Source organism: Lepidothrix coronata, unplaced genomic scaffold (genome assembly GCF_001604755.1).
Source record: "Lepidothrix coronata isolate B3197 unplaced genomic scaffold, Lepidothrix_coronata-1.0 Scaffold229, whole genome shotgun sequence".
Classification (NCBI taxonomy): Eukaryota; Metazoa; Chordata; class Aves; order Passeriformes; family Pipridae; genus Lepidothrix; species Lepidothrix coronata.
The window spans coordinates 670,302-686,559 of record NW_016690409.1 but is presented as its reverse complement, the minus strand read 5'-3'; the positions used below and the strand labels follow the sequence as shown (position 1 = coordinate 686,559).

General features: G+C 63.1%; 2 protein-coding genes across 4 annotated transcripts in view; both read left to right on the top strand.

The window, feature by feature from the left end:
- LOC108506813 (signal transducer and activator of transcription 5B) lies at positions 1-15,849 on the top strand. 3 transcript variants are annotated; one of them, XM_017834185.1, is made up of 19 exons: positions 1-54; positions 10,039-10,176; positions 10,293-10,449; positions 10,530-10,619; positions 10,798-10,972; positions 11,047-11,177; positions 11,267-11,418; positions 11,490-11,645; positions 11,731-11,910; positions 12,045-12,132; positions 12,232-12,354; positions 12,506-12,598; positions 12,767-12,973; positions 13,172-13,266; positions 13,333-13,463; positions 14,154-14,309; positions 14,521-14,572; positions 14,808-14,915; positions 14,984-15,849. In XM_017834185.1, the coding sequence occupies exons 2-19, from the start codon at positions 10,049-10,051 to the stop codon at positions 15,108-15,110; spliced, it is 2,349 nt and encodes a 782-aa protein (XP_017689674.1). In that variant the 5' UTR covers positions 1-54; positions 10,039-10,048; the 3' UTR covers positions 15,111-15,849. The 3 variants fall into 3 exon arrangements, with proteins under 3 accessions (XP_017689674.1, XP_017689672.1, XP_017689673.1); XM_017834183.1 differs by having other exon boundaries at positions 14,154-14,324; XM_017834184.1 differs by lacking the exon at positions 1-54 and adding an exon at positions 6,888-7,681 and having other exon boundaries at positions 14,154-14,324.
- The window catches only part of GHDC (GH3 domain containing), a 3,985-nt gene continuing 3,520 nt past the window's right edge, over positions 15,794-16,258 (top strand). Inside the window, exon 1 of the mRNA XM_017834065.1 lies at positions 15,794-15,814. Coding sequence (XP_017689554.1) covers positions 15,794-15,814 — 21 coding nt within the window. The remainder of the gene's footprint in view (positions 15,815-16,258) is intronic.

Here is a 16,258-nt window from a genome sequence, read left to right as displayed (position 1 = left end):
CGAGCGCCGGGAGCCGCCGGAGCAGCGGAGCCGCAGCCGCCGCCGCGGCCGCAGGTGGGCGCGGAGCCGCCATCGCCGCCGGGGCCGGGCCGGGGTCCCGTTCTCCTTCCGCGGCGGGGCCGGGCGGGGTGCGGCGGGGCCGGGGCTCGGGGCGGTCCAGTCCGCGCTGCGGGTGTTTCGTAACCCCGGGCGGGCGCAGCTCCCGGCGGGGCCGGGCCGAGCGCGGGGCGCTGCGGGGGCCCGGCCGGGCCCGCGGCCCCGGAGCGGGCGGTGGCGGCGAGCGGGGCCCCTCCTGGGGCGGCGGGCCCGTCCCGGTGCCGCGGCGCATCCCGGAACGGGGGCGCTCCTCTCCCGGCGGAGCGGGGCCAGTTCCCGCCTCCGGGCTCTGCCGGAGCGGCGGCCGCGGGGAGCGGCTCCGAGCCCTGGTCCCGGGCCGAGGGGAGGGTTCGGGACAGCGGGAGGGGTCCCATGCAGCGACGGGGGCGGGGGTCCGCCGCAGGCAGCACACCGAACCGGGGTGGCGGTAATCCCGCGAGCCCCGCCGCTGGCGGTGGGACACGCGGTTCCGCTCCGCGGGGCGGGTGGGATCGGTCCCCGGCGGGAGGCGGGAGCGGTGACACCGCGGGGACCGCAGCGCCCGGTGGCCTTTCACCCAGCTCGGGCGCGGCCGGTGACTGGGAGCCCGGGGGAGCCGCGGCCACCTGTCCAGCGGGATACGGAGCTGTCAGGGCTCGGTGCCCGGCCGGCCCCGGGCAGCTCCACCGAGGCACCGCGCGGCTCCGGGGGTCCCGTGCCCGGCTCGCACCGGCACTACTGAGCGCACCCTGTGGCGCCGTGACACTTCCAGTGGCAGTCGTGGGCCCGGGTCGTTGGCTCGTTCGAGTCTCCGTGTGCCGTGCTGAGCGCCCCGTGGCACAGGGCCGGGGACAGGCAGTGACCAGCAGCAGTTCATTTGTCGGGTCTGGGGCACGTTGCAGTGGGGAGGCAGGGCTGGGCACAGGGCAGGGCCGCATGGCTCGCCTGTGGCAGGGACATGGCACACGATGTCCCTGGCTTGTGGGTCACCTGGTTAGAGCAGGACATTCCTGGCCCTGGGCTGTCTCAGTCACCTTGTTTCCCCATAGCGCTTGTGCCTGCCCCCAGAACAGCCGGAGCCCCAGCAGCAGCATATATGAGGGCAGTTGGTGTGGGCACCATGGGGTATTCTAGAGAGCCTGTCCACCACCATGGGCACTGGGAAGCAGCCCTGCACTGCAAGAGCTCTCCGCTCCGGGTCCTGACTTCAGGAGGACAGCCCCAGGCCCATGGTGGGGAGCATGGCCCTGAGCTGGCTGCAGCTGCCGTGCTCCCTTGGAGTGATTTTGAGCCGAGGTTTGCTGTCCTGCTTCAGAGGTTTGCACTTGCTCTGTGACCGTGCTGTAGGAAGGTTTGCTTGGGTCCAGTGCCGAGCCTGGCTGTGCCCTGTGTGTGTGGCTCCAGGTGAGGGGAGGCATTGGAAGTGTCAGGGTCGCTTGCCCCGGCCCTGGTGCTCCTGAAGCCTTCGGGATCACAGCCTGACCTGATGTGCTTCCAAGGTCCTGGATGTGAGGATGGAGACTGTCTCCCTAGGTTCTATAACCTTTCCTGGGGAGTGGCTCATCCCTTGGGCTGGGGAGGGCTGGGCTGGGACAGGCTGTGTGGTGGGTGCAGCACGAGGAGGAGGAGGAGGAGCTCTGGTTCAGGTTGAGAGATGCCAACAGCCTGTTCCCCAGGGACAGAGGAGAGCTGGGCTGGGAGAGGGGTGTGACGGGTGGCTGTCACCCACTCTGCATTTCGTGGCGCCTTGACAGTGTCCTCCCTCAGAAGTATTTGGCCCCTGCAGTTGTCACTAGAGCCACCTTGCTGGCTGTGCTGTGCCTGCCTAGTGCTGAGGCTGATGTTTGGAGCAGGACAAGGGATGCTGGCACTGGACAGGGAGCTGCAGTTGTGGATGCTTGGCACAGGGCACACAGAGCCTCTGGAGGGACCTTCCCCTCTCACTGCAGGGGAAGTGCTGACTCCAAAGTGTCTGCAAAGGCTTTGCCATGGGGTTTCCCAGCTCTCTCTCGAGTGATAGCAAAACCCAGATACTCTGCTTGCAAAAAATCCCTGCTCCCTGCACTCGTCCATGGCGTGGGTGGAGAGCGGTGACTGTGCTGGGCCGAGTACAGTGAAGCGGCCCCGTCAGCTGGGAAATGACTTTCTGGTTTGCAAGGAATGACTGTGAACTGGGCTGCGTTCAATGGGCTTCATGGCAGCCCTGGGGAGCCGGTGGGAACCCTGGCACAGCAGGGGAGTGTGTGGGGCGAGTGGGACCTCCGTCCCATCAGCATCCCCTGGATACCTGCGCTGAGGGCCACGTCCCTCTGGCCGTGCAGCTGTGGCAGCTCCTAGTGTCCCACACACTGTGGGTGCTGCTGTCAGAGCACCCTCCGTGGGGCAGCCAGGGCATGGGGGACGAGGGCAGGGGTTCTCCAGTCCCTGTCTCACTGGGACAGATCAGTACTCAGCTCTGAGGCTGCACAGGCAGCTCCAGCCTGGGAGGCTGTGCCGGCTGCTGGCTCCGGGGCTCCGGCACGCTCGGGGAGAAGTAGCCTCGACAGCTGTAATGTTTCTGTGACATGCCTTTCCTTTCATGGGGTGTCTATTTTGCAACCCCCAAGTGTTTTGATCCCAGGAGGAAGGGGGCGGGGGTGTTTACCCTGGCACCGCGTGGCTGGTGCAGGGATCCAAGTGGTGCTGGGCATGCCTGAATTTTACATGCAGCAACAGTTCTAGCAACATCTGCTGGCTGATAAAAGGTAGGCTGCTGCACGCCACTTCTCCCGCTGTGTTGGGAAACATCGAGGGGGAGGCACTGTGAACACGGCTTCCTGGCTGATAGGGCTGAGCTGACTTGCTGATAAAGCAGAATCCACCCATCTGGCTGCACCAGAGGGGCTGGGAGCACTGGCTGCTCACAGGCACTTTGTGCCCGGTACTTCCTTGAGTACCAGCTCCCGCTTCCCACCGTGCTGGGAGTGATGGGCTGCCAGGCAGCTGCTCACTGGGCTGGGGCAGCCACAGCGGTGTAGCTGAACCCGCAGCATGGTCACAACCCACTCCTGGTTCAAAGAGTCACTGGTGAGTTTTGCAATCTCCATTTTCCCTGTAACTTTGTGTTATGAGCTGTAATTTCTGGTTTATAGCAGAGTTCTGCTGGGGAGGGAACTGGGGAAAAGGTTGGTGCTGGAGAGCTGCTGCCTTGAAGAGCCAGAGTGGCATCAGCTTAGCCCTGTCCACCATGTGTGGGGTACTTGCTCTGTCTAGCCTCTTGTCCCTCTTGTTTAATGGCCCCACAAAGCCTTTAGAAGAGAAAGAGGCAGCTCTTGCTGGCAGCTGTGAGCCCTCTCACCAGCTGAAACTGCTATAAAATGATCTTTGTCCTGTCTGGTGTGAACACCTGGCCCTGGCTGCAGCCCCGGGGATGCAGCTGCCTTGGCCCCACTCACGGAGATGCTGCGGTGGGGCTCAAGGTGCAGCCCAAAGGCAGGGGCTCTGCCCTGGCACTGCCAGTGGCTGCTGTTGCTCCAGGGGCTGCAGAACCCATCCCAGGGCCAGGAAACCTGAAACCCAGCTCTCCCACCTAGACATGTTTGTGTGCATGTGGATGCATGCTGTGCTTCACCCTTGCCTGGGTTTGACTGAAAATTTTGTTGCACAAACTATTGGTGTTTTGGTTGTTTTATTCTCTCTCTGACTAGTTTCCCTCCTGCCAACATCCCTGGGTGTCTCTATATCTCCTCTTCCAAAGGCAAGGCTTTACCCCTCTCCATCCTAGAGAGCTAGTGTGAGAGCATCTCCATATGCAGAGCTGCTGCAGCTGCTGGGAATGAACCCTGGGAGGGGGGGGGATGCAGGGGCTGCTCTGGTGTCCCTTTGCCTGTCCCTGCTCACCAGCCATCCCAAAAGCCTGTCCCATGCCATGCTGGCTGGGCTGGCCCTGCAGGATGGCTGTGCCAGTGGTAAAGAATCTCCTGCCCCATGTCCCCAGGCCCGCGGGGAGCAGGAGCGTGGTATCAGTCGGATGTGGCTGGAGCAGCACTTGGTGCCTGCACTGCCCACATCACCCCCAACCCACCTGGGTCCTGCACAGAAAATCCAGCCTGGCTGTGGCTGGATTAGTGCCATTGTGTGTGCTCACTGAACCATGGCAGAGAAAATGAAATTGTGTCTCCAGACCCCAATCAGGACTAATTCGATGCTGAAATGAGCTTAATCCTCAGGTCCTTCTCCCAGCCCATCCCTCCTGGACTGGTGCAGGTCTGAGCAGGGATTATCACTGAGCCAGGGGCTGTGCTGGATGTGGCCTCAATGCTGGGGGCTGGCGCAGGACCTGTGGGACCCTGGGGCTGTGCCCTCAGTGCGGTGTTACAGGGGCTTGAGGTGGGTTATTATTAGTGTGGAGGGAAAATCCCTTCTTTGAGTTCCCTGGCATGTCCCCTCCCAGGCAAGGGCCAGAGCCTGCCTGAGCAGGGATGCTGCAGGTGGGCAGTGGCTGTGTGCCTGCCCCAGGATTCCTCCACCAAGCCCAGGGGAAGCCCCAGGACGTCAGAGCCAGCTGTGCCAGCCCTGCTGTGCCAGCCCAGAAGTGCCACACCCGGTTAATTCGGCTGCTTGGCCCCAGGGAGCCAGGAATACTTAAAGCTCTGCCTGGCCTCTCTAATCCTGTCTGGGGGTTTATGGCAGAGGCAGCACCGATGCTGGCGGGGATTGGGCTCCCCATGGCGAATGTCCTGCAGGCTCCATGCAGCTCATGGGGCTGGTTGGGTGCTGCACGGTGTGTCCTGCCCACCAGTGCTGGTCCTGCTACATCCTCAGTGTCTGGGGGAATCCCACCACTGCCAGGACAGCACCTGTATCTGGCTGTGGCTGCCCCGGGGCGGCTCTTGGTGCACCAGGGTGGTTTTTCTTTCACGGTCCCACCCCTTGCATTCAAAGGATTTTGCTGGGATTTTGTTTGGTATTTTGGTGGTTTTGGTTTGACCAGGTTTCTAGGCCTCTGTGGTTGGAAGAGGAAATCTGAAGAGCAGAGAAAAACCTTTCCCAAGGATGGCAAGTGCTGGCAGGCAGGCACAGCCCCTGGCCTGTGGTGTGAGCAGAACTGTTGGCAGCCCCTGTCCCTGATCCCTGAGATGCCTGTCCCTAGCTGGGGCACCTCTGCCTGTGAGGGGCTGGTGTCCCCCCTGGGCAGCATCAGGTCACATGTGAGGTTTCCTTGTTCCTGTAACAGTTCGAATTCTCCATTTTTGGTTCCCAGAGTTGCCGGGACACCCAGCTGGTCCTGGTGCTACTAGTCCTACCTCTGCCCACTGTTTGTGCAACCCATTGCCTCTGCCCTAGGGTGGCACATTTTGTTAACAGAGCCAGCATTACCTCCTTCATGAGCCCCACAGTGCCTGGCCCCAGATGTTTCCAGCGTGGGCTGGGGCACTCAGCTGCCTCCTCCCCGATGGCGCCAGGGTGAAGCCGTCGGCTGCTACCACTTTCTGTGGGAGAAAAACAAACCCCATCAAAGCACAGAGCTTCTAGAAGGAGCTCGCTCCCGTGGCGGCTGCTGCCTCCCAGCCAGAGCTGGAAACCACAGGCTGGTGTAAAACATGCGAGCAGCCCTGGGCCCTCCGTGCTGACTCTGCTGTGCCCCAGTGCCCCCAGCCCTGGCTACAGCAGGCCTGGGTCTGGGGGCTGTGAGCAGGGCCTGGGTCTGGGGGCTGCTCACCAGCACCTGGGTGTTCTCGGTGCAGGCTCTACCCCAATGCCATGCGCTGTAGGGGTGTGAGCAGAGCTGGGGGGTGCAGATGAGTGGGTCCTGCCTCCCCCCATGCCAAATTCCTGCACTGGTTCCTGGCGTCCCATCCCTGGCTGCTGGCCAGTCATGGGGGCTCACGGGGGTCAGCACTGCCAGTCTGCTGGGGACAGAGGCTGTGCTCACTCTGGCACCAGGGAGGTGTGTGGGGCCGAGCAGGAGGGTGTGCTGGCCCCGCTCCCCAGCCGGCACCCCACAGGCAGCCGAGGCAGAGGTGGCTGCCAGCAGCCCAGGGCAGGCTGCCCTGCGCAGGCAGCTGACATTTTGGAAGGAAATAGCTGCTCTCTGCTCCTTCCTGTAGTGCGCAGCCAGCGAAACGGCCGCCTGGGAGCCCGGCTGTGCCGGCAGCACCAGCCTGGAGCCGCGGCCGGGCTGCCCCGGGTTCCGACACTGGAGGGGTGCGTGGGGCAGAGCGGGGTGAGTGCGGCTGCAGGACGGGGCACCCCGCACCAGGCTCCAGGGGTTCCCTGGAGCGAGCCGGGGTGGGCAGGGGGCCGGTGTGGGTGGAGGGGTGGGTGTCTGTGTTGGTAGAACCAGAGCCCTTGCGTGTGCGGAGCGGCCGCTCTCGAGTGCCCTCCCCACCGTCCCCCGGGCTTGGCTGGGGGCTGGATCCTGCCCTGGAGGGACCTTGCTTGTGGCTGCCCACCTTGGGGGCTGCAGGAGACCCTCCCGCCGGGCCTGCCGCGGGCAGGGGCAGCGCTGGCAGGGGCAGCCCCGGAGCCCCCCGGCGGCACCACCGCGGGGCTGCGGGTCCGGCCCTGCGGCCGCGAGCAGGGCCGGCTCTGACCTGGAAGCGATCGCGGGCTCCCGGAGGTGCCGAGAAACCACGTGTCCGTGTTTACTGCGGCGGGAGGCGCAGCGGGCGCAGGGCCGCCGCCGGAGCCCAGCGCCGGGCCCCTGCCAGGGCAGGACAGCGCTCCGGAGAGCCCCGGGCCGGGAGATCGACGGGCGAAGGGCAGTGCGGGAGCCGCCGCGGCGGAGGGGCTGCGTGTGTCCGGCGCGGGAGTGGGGTGGGGGGTTACAGCCAGAGCCTTTTGCTGTGGTCCCCCCAGGGCTTTGCGTGGCCCTGGGCCCCTGTCTGGTCCTGCAGGGCATGGGACAGGGTAAGGGACTGCTGTCGAGAGCTGTGCCAGCACCATGGCAGGGGTGTCCTGCCCTCGGAAAGGTCCTCGGGATGGCTGTGTGCAGGGAGCATCCCGTGGCTGATTGCAAGGAGCATCCCGCGTGAAGCATGCCCCAGCCCCAGGGTGACTGCTGCCCGTGTCTGGGTTTTGCCGTGCCCATGACACGTGAGAAAGTGCCACTGCCGGCCTCACCCCGTGAGGCATTTCCCTCCTTTTGTCTGCCCACGGATGTGCTCCGGCTCTCCTGCAGCTTGGGATCTGTTGCTGGTGCCAGCCCGCTGCCACTGTGGTTGCAACCCTTCCCCGCTGTAGTCACATCAGTCCCCTGGCTGTCCCCAGCCCCAGCGGTGCTGCCAGCCTCCCCCACCATCCTCTTCCCCAGTGCTGTCTCCAGCCCTCTGAGAGCCCCTTTTGGGTGGGTTTCATGGATTTTACATTGGGTTTGGCAGTGCCTCCCCATTGGCAGCGGGGAGTGGGTCTGTCAGAGGCAGAAGCAATGACTGCTGGCGTCTTCCTTCCTTTGCACGGTCCCTGTGGTGCTGGGGTCCCTCCCCATGGCACTGGGGTCCCTCCCCTCAGCCCTGGTCCTACCCCGGGAAGCTGCTGCCTGTGCCTCTTTGCAGGCGATAAGTCTCCGGTGAGCGCGTCGCTGTGGCTTGTCGAGTGCTGCTGGTTAACCGAGCTGCAGTGACGGGTGGGTTCCAGCTCGCTGCCAGCGAGTAAATGCAAAGTAGCCTAAACCACTACAATTATCTGCCTGTTGCAGTTGTTGGAGTGCACGCGGGGCTGGCGGCTGCAGCACAGCTGACCCGTGGCAGCGCTTGAGGCTGCGGTGGCTCTGCCGCGGTGCCGGAGCCACGGAGAGCGCCGGGGCTGATGGGCTGGGTGGTGACACTGAGGTGGTTGAATACCAGTCTCTGGGCACAGGGGTGAATCCATCCTCGGCTTCCCACCCCTTGGGCAGCCAGTGGTGCCACTGGAGAATGTGGTGCTGGAGAGTGGTGCTGAGCATGGTCCAAGCCAAGGCAGTGGCTGCGAGCAGCAGCTGGGCACAGAAGGCAGGGCTGCCTGGAAAAGCTGGCAGTGGTGGCTCTGGCTGCACAGTGGGACCATGGTGCTGCAGCTCATGCCAAAACTGAGCTGCTGCCCAGCCTTGCTGGGTCTCGGGGCCAAAAGCCTCATCTGCTCATGGCAGGGAGCACTGGCGGCTTGTGCTGGGGCACTCAGGGCACCCTGCAGCCCACAGGGAGGTTTGGTTTGTCAGTCCACAGGTGAGACACAGGAAACCAAAATGAGGTGCCTGCAGAAATGTCCACTGCTGCATTGACAATGCCCATGGAGGTTGTGCCCAAGCCTGGCACGAGTGGTGTTTTGGGGCACACACCAGGTGAGCAGTGCCACCATAGGTGGCTGCATGCTCCCTTGTAGAGGCAGATACGATGCTGGTGCTCCTGCTCCCAGGCTGGTGCTGGCCGAGCACAGTGCCTGCTGGCTCACCACAGACCAGCTGGAGACTCGTTGCTTAACAACACACTGGAGTGGAGTAGGAAGTGTTTTGTCACCACAAAATGGGAAGAGATCACCATTTTCTCGACAGGCAGGGCAGCATCTGTTTGCTCTGTGTCCATGCAGATGTCCTTGCAGTGCTGGGGACTTCATTTTTTTGTGTCGTGATGGCACCGTCGTGGCCATGGCTGTTCCTGGCCCCGCCACCACTGTCCCTTATCAAGCGTCCTCAATTTCCAACAGCAGCTTGTCCTGTTATTGGCCATCCCACCTTTCCTTTCCTCCTTGCTGGCGTTCTTATGCCTCCCCAGGCTCCTCCTTGCCAGCAGCATTTCCAGCTTGGTGATTTCTGTGAACGTGGAAATGTTCCTCCCATTTTATAGGGGAAAAATTCATTTTTAGCCAGCTCTGGGTTATTGTTCCTCTTCCTGCTCAGGGGCGGGTGTGCCGAGCTCAGGGGCTCCAGCTGTGGCTGCTCCTCTCGGACCCACTGCCTCTGTCCCGCAGCGCGTGCCCCTGACTGGGGGACCGCACTGGCTCTTCTGGAGCTGTGTGGGCCATGGGGTATTTCTGAGGCTGAACAAAGTGCTTTGGGGAGCTGGGGAGGCACAGCCCCCACTGGCTCGGTCCTTCTGCTTGTCACCAACCAGTGCAGTGACCAGGTCCTGTGATGATCACTCGGCCTTGGGACATGGCGTGAGGCCTCACACCTCTGCCCAGGCCCTCCGTGTGGTGCCAGATCCCAGGCGGTTTGGGCGTGAGTGTATCTAAATGCTATTTACTGCTGCCTCCTCGTCTGGGGGGGCCTTGAGCACCATTGCATTACCCTCAAACACTCAGCCACAGGTGTGACTGCCCAGGGGATGCACTAGGTTTTAGTAGAGGTGCTGTCTCCACTGTCCCATCCCTGGCTGCCCCATGGGAACTGAGGCTGAGTGGCGGGTGGAATCTGGCAGTGCTCCTGCATGGAGCCAGAGCCGCCCCAAAACTGCTTTGAGAAGCTTTGTGCGTGTCCACCAGGACATAGGTCATACAGTGGCCCTGGGACCAGGGACCTATCAGGGTCTGTGGTGCCACGTGGTCCCTTGGGGCCGGGACTGCTTCTGCCCATCAGCACTGCCAGGGTGTGGGCAGGAGCGCAGGGGGAGCCTCTGCTCTGCGTCACCCTGGATTTCTGGCCAGCCCTCCCTCCCCTCAGCCCCGTTTCCTCATTTGCGTGGCCAGCGATGGCTGCGATCCCGTGGCACAGTGAGGGGAAATGAGAACCATGTGGAGAGGCCGCGCAGAGGCGCGTCCCTGGCCCCGGGCACCCCCAGGGTTCTTCCTAGAAAAGAGGGGGTGACTCAGAGCCAGGGTCTCCTGCCCCCACACACCCCTTCTTTCAGCCACTGGAGACGGCACTGGCAGCACCAGAGATTCCAGAGGCTCCTGCAAAGGAGAACGCGGAAGCTCCTGCAAAGGGTGTGGGGACAGCTGGGGCTGGACTCGGCACAGCACAGCGCCTGCCTGTCTGCCACGGGTGCCCTGACAGCCCATCTCCTGCAGGTGCTGAGCCATGGCGGTGTGGATCCAGGCCCAGCAGCTCCAGGGCGAAGCCCTGCGGCAGATGCAGGCACTCTATGGGCAGCACTTCCCGATCGAGGTGCGGCACTACCTGTCACAGTGGATCGAAAGCCAGGCATGGTAAGCTGGGGGTCCTGTCCCCAGGGGGGTGCTGGGCTTGGCAGCAGCTGCCTCAGGGGTGCCAGTAGGTGCCCCCCACCAATAGGCTGCCCTGATGCTCTCTGCTCCATGTGTAGGGACTCCATCGACCTCGACAACCCCCAGGAGAACGTGAAGGCAACACAGCTGCTGGAGGGGCTGATCCAGGAGTTGCAGAAGAAGGCAGACCACCAAGTGGGCGAGGATGGCTTCCTGCTGAAGATCAAGCTGGGGCACTATGCCACACAGCTGCAGGCAAGTAGGGGGCCGCAGGTGGGAGTGTGAGACTGGAGGGTCCCTGCCCTGTGCCTGGCTGAGGCTGTGCTCTCCTGCAGAACACGTATGACCGGTGCCCCATGGAGCTGGTGCGCTGCATCCGGCACATCCTCTACCACGAGCAGCGGCTGGTGCGGGAGGCCAACAATGTGAGTGGGAGCTGGCAGGGGTGAGGGAGAGGGTCCCACAGGGTTGGGGGAATGCTCAGGGGCTCCAGCATGATGAGGGGAGCAGCCCCGAGGCAGGGGGTGCTCTGGGTGCCCCCAGCACCCAAGGAAACAGGGAGGGTCCCCTTGCAGTGCTAAGCATGCCCCGTGCCCTGCACAGAGCCCCTCGCCTGCTGGCTCCCTGGTGGATGCCATGTCCCAGAAGCACCTGCAGATCAACCAGACCTTCGAGGAGCTGCGGCTCATCACACAGGACTCGGAGAACGAGCTCAAAAAGCTGCAGCAGACACAGGAGTACTTCATCATCCAGTACCAGGAGAACATGCGCCTTCAAGGTGGGTGGGGGGCTGAGGGGTGTGGGGCCGGGGCACTGGCAGGGCTGGCCCTAATGCTGTGACCTGTCCCCCAGCCCAGTTCTCCCAGCTTTCTCAGCTGGGCCCCCAGGAGCGCATGTCACGGGAGACGACACTGCAACAGAAGAAGGCGTCGCTGGAGGCCTGGCTGCACCGGGAGGCCCAGACACTACAGCAGTACCGTGTGGTGAGTGATGCCACCTGGTCCCCCGTGATGCTGTCCTCTGCTTCCTGTGATGCTGTCCCTGTGCCCCATGACACCATCCCACCTTGCAGGACCTGGCTGAGAAGCACCAGAAGACGCTGCAGCTGCTGCGCAAGCAGCAAACAACCATCCTGGATGATGAGCTGATCCAGTGGAAGCGTCGGCAGCAGCTGGCAGGGAACGGGGGCCCACCCGAGGGCACCCTGGACGTGCTGCAGACGTGGTGGGTGCCTGTTGGGGCAGGGCGGGAGGGGGTGCTGAGCTGCAGCACGTGCTGAGCCCTGCTCCCCTCAGGTGTGAGAAGCTGGCAGAGATCATCTGGCAGAACCGGCAGCAGATCCGCCGGGCTGAGCACCTGTGCCAGCAGCTGCCAATCCCAGGCCCAGTGGAGGAGATGCTGTCAGAGCTGAACGGCACCATCACCGACATCATCTCTGCCCTGGTCACCAGGTACTGGTGGGGTCTGGGTGGACTGCGGTAGTGGGTGGGGTTGGCCCTGCTCTGCCCACCCCCCCTGATCCTCCTGCCCCCCCAGCACCTTCATCATCGAGAAGCAGCCCCCCCAGGTGTTGAAGACACAGACCAAGTTCGCAGCCACCGTGCGGCTCCTGGTGGGGGGGAAGCTGAACGTGCACATGAACCCCCCCCAGGTAAAGGCCACCATCATCAGTGAGCAGCAAGCCAAGGCCCTGCTGAAGAACGAGAGCACCCGCAAGTAATGCCGGGGGCTGGGGGGGTGTAGTGGGGGGCTGGGGCTGCCAAGGCAGTGGGGAGCACGGCGTGGGGGGGCCTGCACCTCAGATGGCTCCCGGCCCTGGTGGTCCCCTGACCCCTGCATTCTGGTGGCAGCGAGAGCAGTGGGGAGATCCTTAACAACTGCTGTGTGATGGAGTATCACCAGGCCACTGGAACACTCAGTGCCCACTTTCGTAACATGGTGAGTGCCCCTCCCTCCCCTCGTGTGCCCTCATGTTCCCCTGTGTTCACCCTGGTGTCCCCATCTGTTCCCCTGTGCTCACCTCTCCTGTCCCTGCAGTCCCTGAAGCGAATCAAGCGCTCGGATCGCCGTGGGGCCGAGTCAGTGACGGAAGAGAAGTTCACCATCCTCTTCGAGTCGCAATTCAGTGTTGGTGGCAATGAGCTGGTCTTCCAGGTGAAGGTAAAGCCACCAGCCATGTCCCCTCTGTAGGCCCTTGGTGAGCCACGGACACCATGCCCACAGTGTGGGGCTGGGCTGGGGCCATAGGGTGCCCACGGGCGATGCTCCTGTGGTGCCCCACAACCCATTCTGGTCTCCTTCCTCCTGGCAGACGCTGTCCCTGCCTGTGGTAGTGATCGTGCACGGGAGCCAGGACAACAATGCCACGGCCACTGTGCTCTGGGACAATGCCTTTGCCGAGCCCGTGAGTGCCAGTGCCATGGGGGGCAGGACAGGCCCTGTTCACCCCAGGGGGCTGTGGGAGTTGGGCTCAGCCTCCTGAGGGGCTCCAGGAGTCTGGCTCAGCCTTCTGGTGGGACGTGCCCAGGGGCAGCAGGCAGAGCTTGGTGCTGACCTCTCTCTCTGCCCCCAGGGCCGCGTGCCCTTTGCCGTGCCCGACAAGGTGCAGTGGCCGCAGCTCTGCGAGGCACTCAACATGAAGTTCAAGGCGGAGGTGCAGAGCAGCCGTGGGCTGACCAAGGAGAACCTGGTATTCCTGGCACAGAAGCTGTTCAACAGCACCAGCTCCCACCTGGAGGACTACAGCAGCACCACGGTGTCCTGGTCCCAGTTCAACCGGGTGAGCAGCCTGGAGTCTGTGCGGGAGAGCTGTGGAGTGCCCCCAGTGCTTGTGCTGGGGGGCTGTATGGGGCATGTCCACCTGGGAGTCCCACAGTCCAGGTCCCTGAGTCTTTGCTGCTGCATCCAATGGCTTTATTGTGTAACAGCGGCTCCGAGGCTGGTGGCACGAGTGCTCATTTTCTGGGGATTTCAACAGGAAAACCTGCCTGGGAGGAATTACACCTTCTGGCAGTGGTTTGACGGGGTCATGGAGGTGCTGAAGAAGCATCTGAAGCCGCACTGGAATGACGGGTAAGAGCCGCCCTGTCCCGTGCTGCCCAGGCCAAGCCCCCTGCCCTGACGCCCTGCTCTGCCTAGGGCCATCCTGGGCTTCGTCAACAAGCAGCAGGCACACGACCTGCTCATCAACAAGCCCGACGGGACTTTCCTCCTGCGCTTCAGCGACTCAGAGATTGGTGGCATCACCATCGCCTGGAAGTTCGATTCCTGTGAGTGTGTGCCGGGTGCTGGCACCCCCAGACAGTGTCCCTGGCCCCCACCTTGGGCTTGGCTGTCTCATGCTCATGGGGTACTGGCAGTGCCATGGCAGGCACGCTAGAGCCTTCCTTGGGAAAGGGATGAGTGCAAGAGCCCACAGGATGCCTCAGCTGCCCTGTGGGGAGCAGCGCTGCCCTCACTCACTGCACCCATGGCAACACTGGGCCCGAGCACTGGCGAGAGCAGGGAGTGACTGGGCTGAACCCTCCAACCCAGCCCTGGGGACTGATGTGGGCTGTACGAAATGCAGTGACTCTGTGGTGCTCCCCAGTGCAGGGGTTTGAAGGGGTGGCCTGACCCCGTGCAGGAGTCTGCTTGATGCTGTTCTCATGAGAGCGTCCTTTGGAGGGTCGTGTGGCTGAGGAGCACCGCAGAACCCCACAGAGCCCCTGTGGCCAGGGAACTCAAACTCACCCCCTGTGTGTCTGGATGAGGCCAGACCTGCCTTGGGTTCACTGTGCCTCCTGCCTTATCCCATTTTCTGGCGACACATGCTTTGTCCTCAGCTGTCGCCAGGGGAGGGATGCAGCGTGGGACATGCCGTTTGCTCCTCGATGTGACCTCACAGCCTGTGTCCAGAACAGGACCAGGAGCCACCACTGGCTCTGGACATCACCATGGTCCTCGTTCTTGTCTTGCAGCTGAGAGGATGTTCTGGAACCTGATGCCTTTCACCACCAGGGACTTCTCCATCCGCTCCCTGGCCGACCGCCTTGGGGACCTCAGTTACCTTATTTACGTGTTCCCCGACCGGCCCAAGGATGAGGTGTTCTCCAAGTACTACACGCCGGTTCTCTGTGAGTCCACGCCAGGTAGCGCTGTCCCTTCACCCCATGTGTGTCCCCTCCTTTGTGCATCCAGCTGGCGTGGAGCTGGGGCTCACAGCATCCCCGCCCCCGGGGCTTGCACTGGCCCCACAGGGGCTCTGCAGCTGAAGCCCCCAGCACTGCCACAGGTTCACAGCATGAGCAGGATCCTGGGGCCTCAGCGCTGTCTCCTTCCCTCTAGCTAAAGCCGTGGATGGATACGTGAAGCCACAGATCAAGCAAGTGGTGCCAGAGTAAGTGTGACACCAAAGGCAAACCCTGGGCAGTGGGTCCCATGGGATTTCCCCTGTCGAGCTGGCAGGGATGACCAGCAGCCCAGGGCACTGTGGAGCTCAGCTGCCAATGGCCACATCGGTGCTGAGCCTTGGGAGACGCTGTTCAGAGGGGGTGAAAGTTTCCAGAGCGTGACTTCACCCCCGGGGTGCCCATCCTGTCCTGTGCCAGCACTCATGAGACCTGTCCCCACAGGTTTGTCAATCCATCAAGCGATTCTGCCCCTGGAGGGGCCACCTACATGGACCAGGCGCCCTCGCCTGCCGTCTGCTCCCAGCCCCATTACAACATGTACACCCAGAAGTAGGTATCCCATCCCCTGCCCCCATCCTGCTGCAGCCGGTCCCCTCCTCACCCCCTGCCTCTTGCAGCCCCGACCCCGTGCTGGACCCTGAGGGTGATTTTGACCTGGATGACACGATGGATGTGGCGAGGCACGTGGAGGAGCTGCTGCGGCGCCCCGTGGACAGTCAGTGGATCCCTCACGCCCAGTCGTGACGGGCAGGCACCTGGTCCCTCGCCACTGGCCCTGGCGCTGCGGGGACTGTGCTGTGTTTGTGTCTCTGTGCTGGGGGGGCGGCGGGTGGGCTCTGCCCCCAGGATTTGCTCCGTGCTGCCCTGAAACACAGGCTGGCGTCCGGCTCTTTGGTGTTTATGCCCTTGTATAAACGGCAGCGGATTTGTCGCATGGTTTTCCTGTATGTTCCTTTTAAGAGGCCCAGCTTCGGCTTTCCGCTTCCGCCAGCACCAGCCCCGCAGCCCCCTGCTCCCCCCGCGGGGCTGCTGGGGCAGGGGCTGGGAGCCCGGCCTCAGGTTTGCTTTCGCAGTCGTCACTAAGAATGTACGTGTCGCCTTCTTGTTCTCCCCCGCGGCTCTGTTCCCAGGGGTGTGTTGGGGGCATGGAGTGGAGCAGGGGTTTGGCCGGGGCTCCCCCTCGCCGGTGCTGTACTCTGCTCCACAGTGGCGGGGTCCCCTCCCCAACCTCATCTCCTCCTCTGGCCCCCAAGGATGCAGGAGCCCCTCCGGCCTCAGTGTCCCCTCCAGAGCCGCTGCAGCACGAGGGTGGCAGGGTGCAAGGGCACCCAGCGAGGGCAGTCGGGTGGGCAGGGGGTTTGGAGGAGCAGAGCCCTCTGCCCCCCACCTCTCCCCTTGCCGGGGCGGGAAGCTCTGGGGTCCTGGCCATGTTATTTTTCTACCACAGAGTAAATAAAGCACGGAATATTTTTATAACACAAAAGCTCTGGGTTCCAAGTGTGTCTTCCGGCAGAGGCAGGTCCCTCCAGGGGGCTGCATGCTCTCCATTTCCAGCTGGTGTACCGGGTGGATGCTGGGGCCAGGCCCAGCGTTTGAGGTCCCGGTCTCCGAGGGCAGGGGGATCGGGCTTCCCCTGGCACATGCAGGACGGATCCAGAAGGCTTTGCCTGGGCCAGGGGACTGCCCTAGAGAGCATCGAATGGGATGGGGATGGGGCTGGAGCCATTTTTGCAGGCAAAAAGTGAAGCAAACCGGACCAATTGCCCGGTTTTTCCAAAGAAGGAACTTCCTCTTGATGGGGGAGCAGGGGGTCCTGGTTCAGCCTGCCGGGCGGGGGTCTCCGGGGGTGCTGTGGAAAGTTGAAAATGAAAATAAAAGTAGAGCGGGGGGGG

Bases quoted from the DNA above. Each gene is read 5' to 3' on its own strand.
- LOC108506813 (XM_017834183.1), top strand. From the start codon at position 10,049: ATGGCGGTGTGGATCCAGGCCCAGCAGCTCCAGGGCGAAGCCCTGCGG. The intron at 10,177-10,292 runs GTAAGCTGGGGG...CTCCATGTGTAG, and splicing joins TGGATCGAAAGCCAGGCATG to GGACTCCATCGACCTCGACA. The intron at 11,419-11,489 runs GTGGGTGCCTGT...TGCTCCCCTCAG, and splicing joins CTGGACGTGCTGCAGACGTG to GTGTGAGAAGCTGGCAGAGA.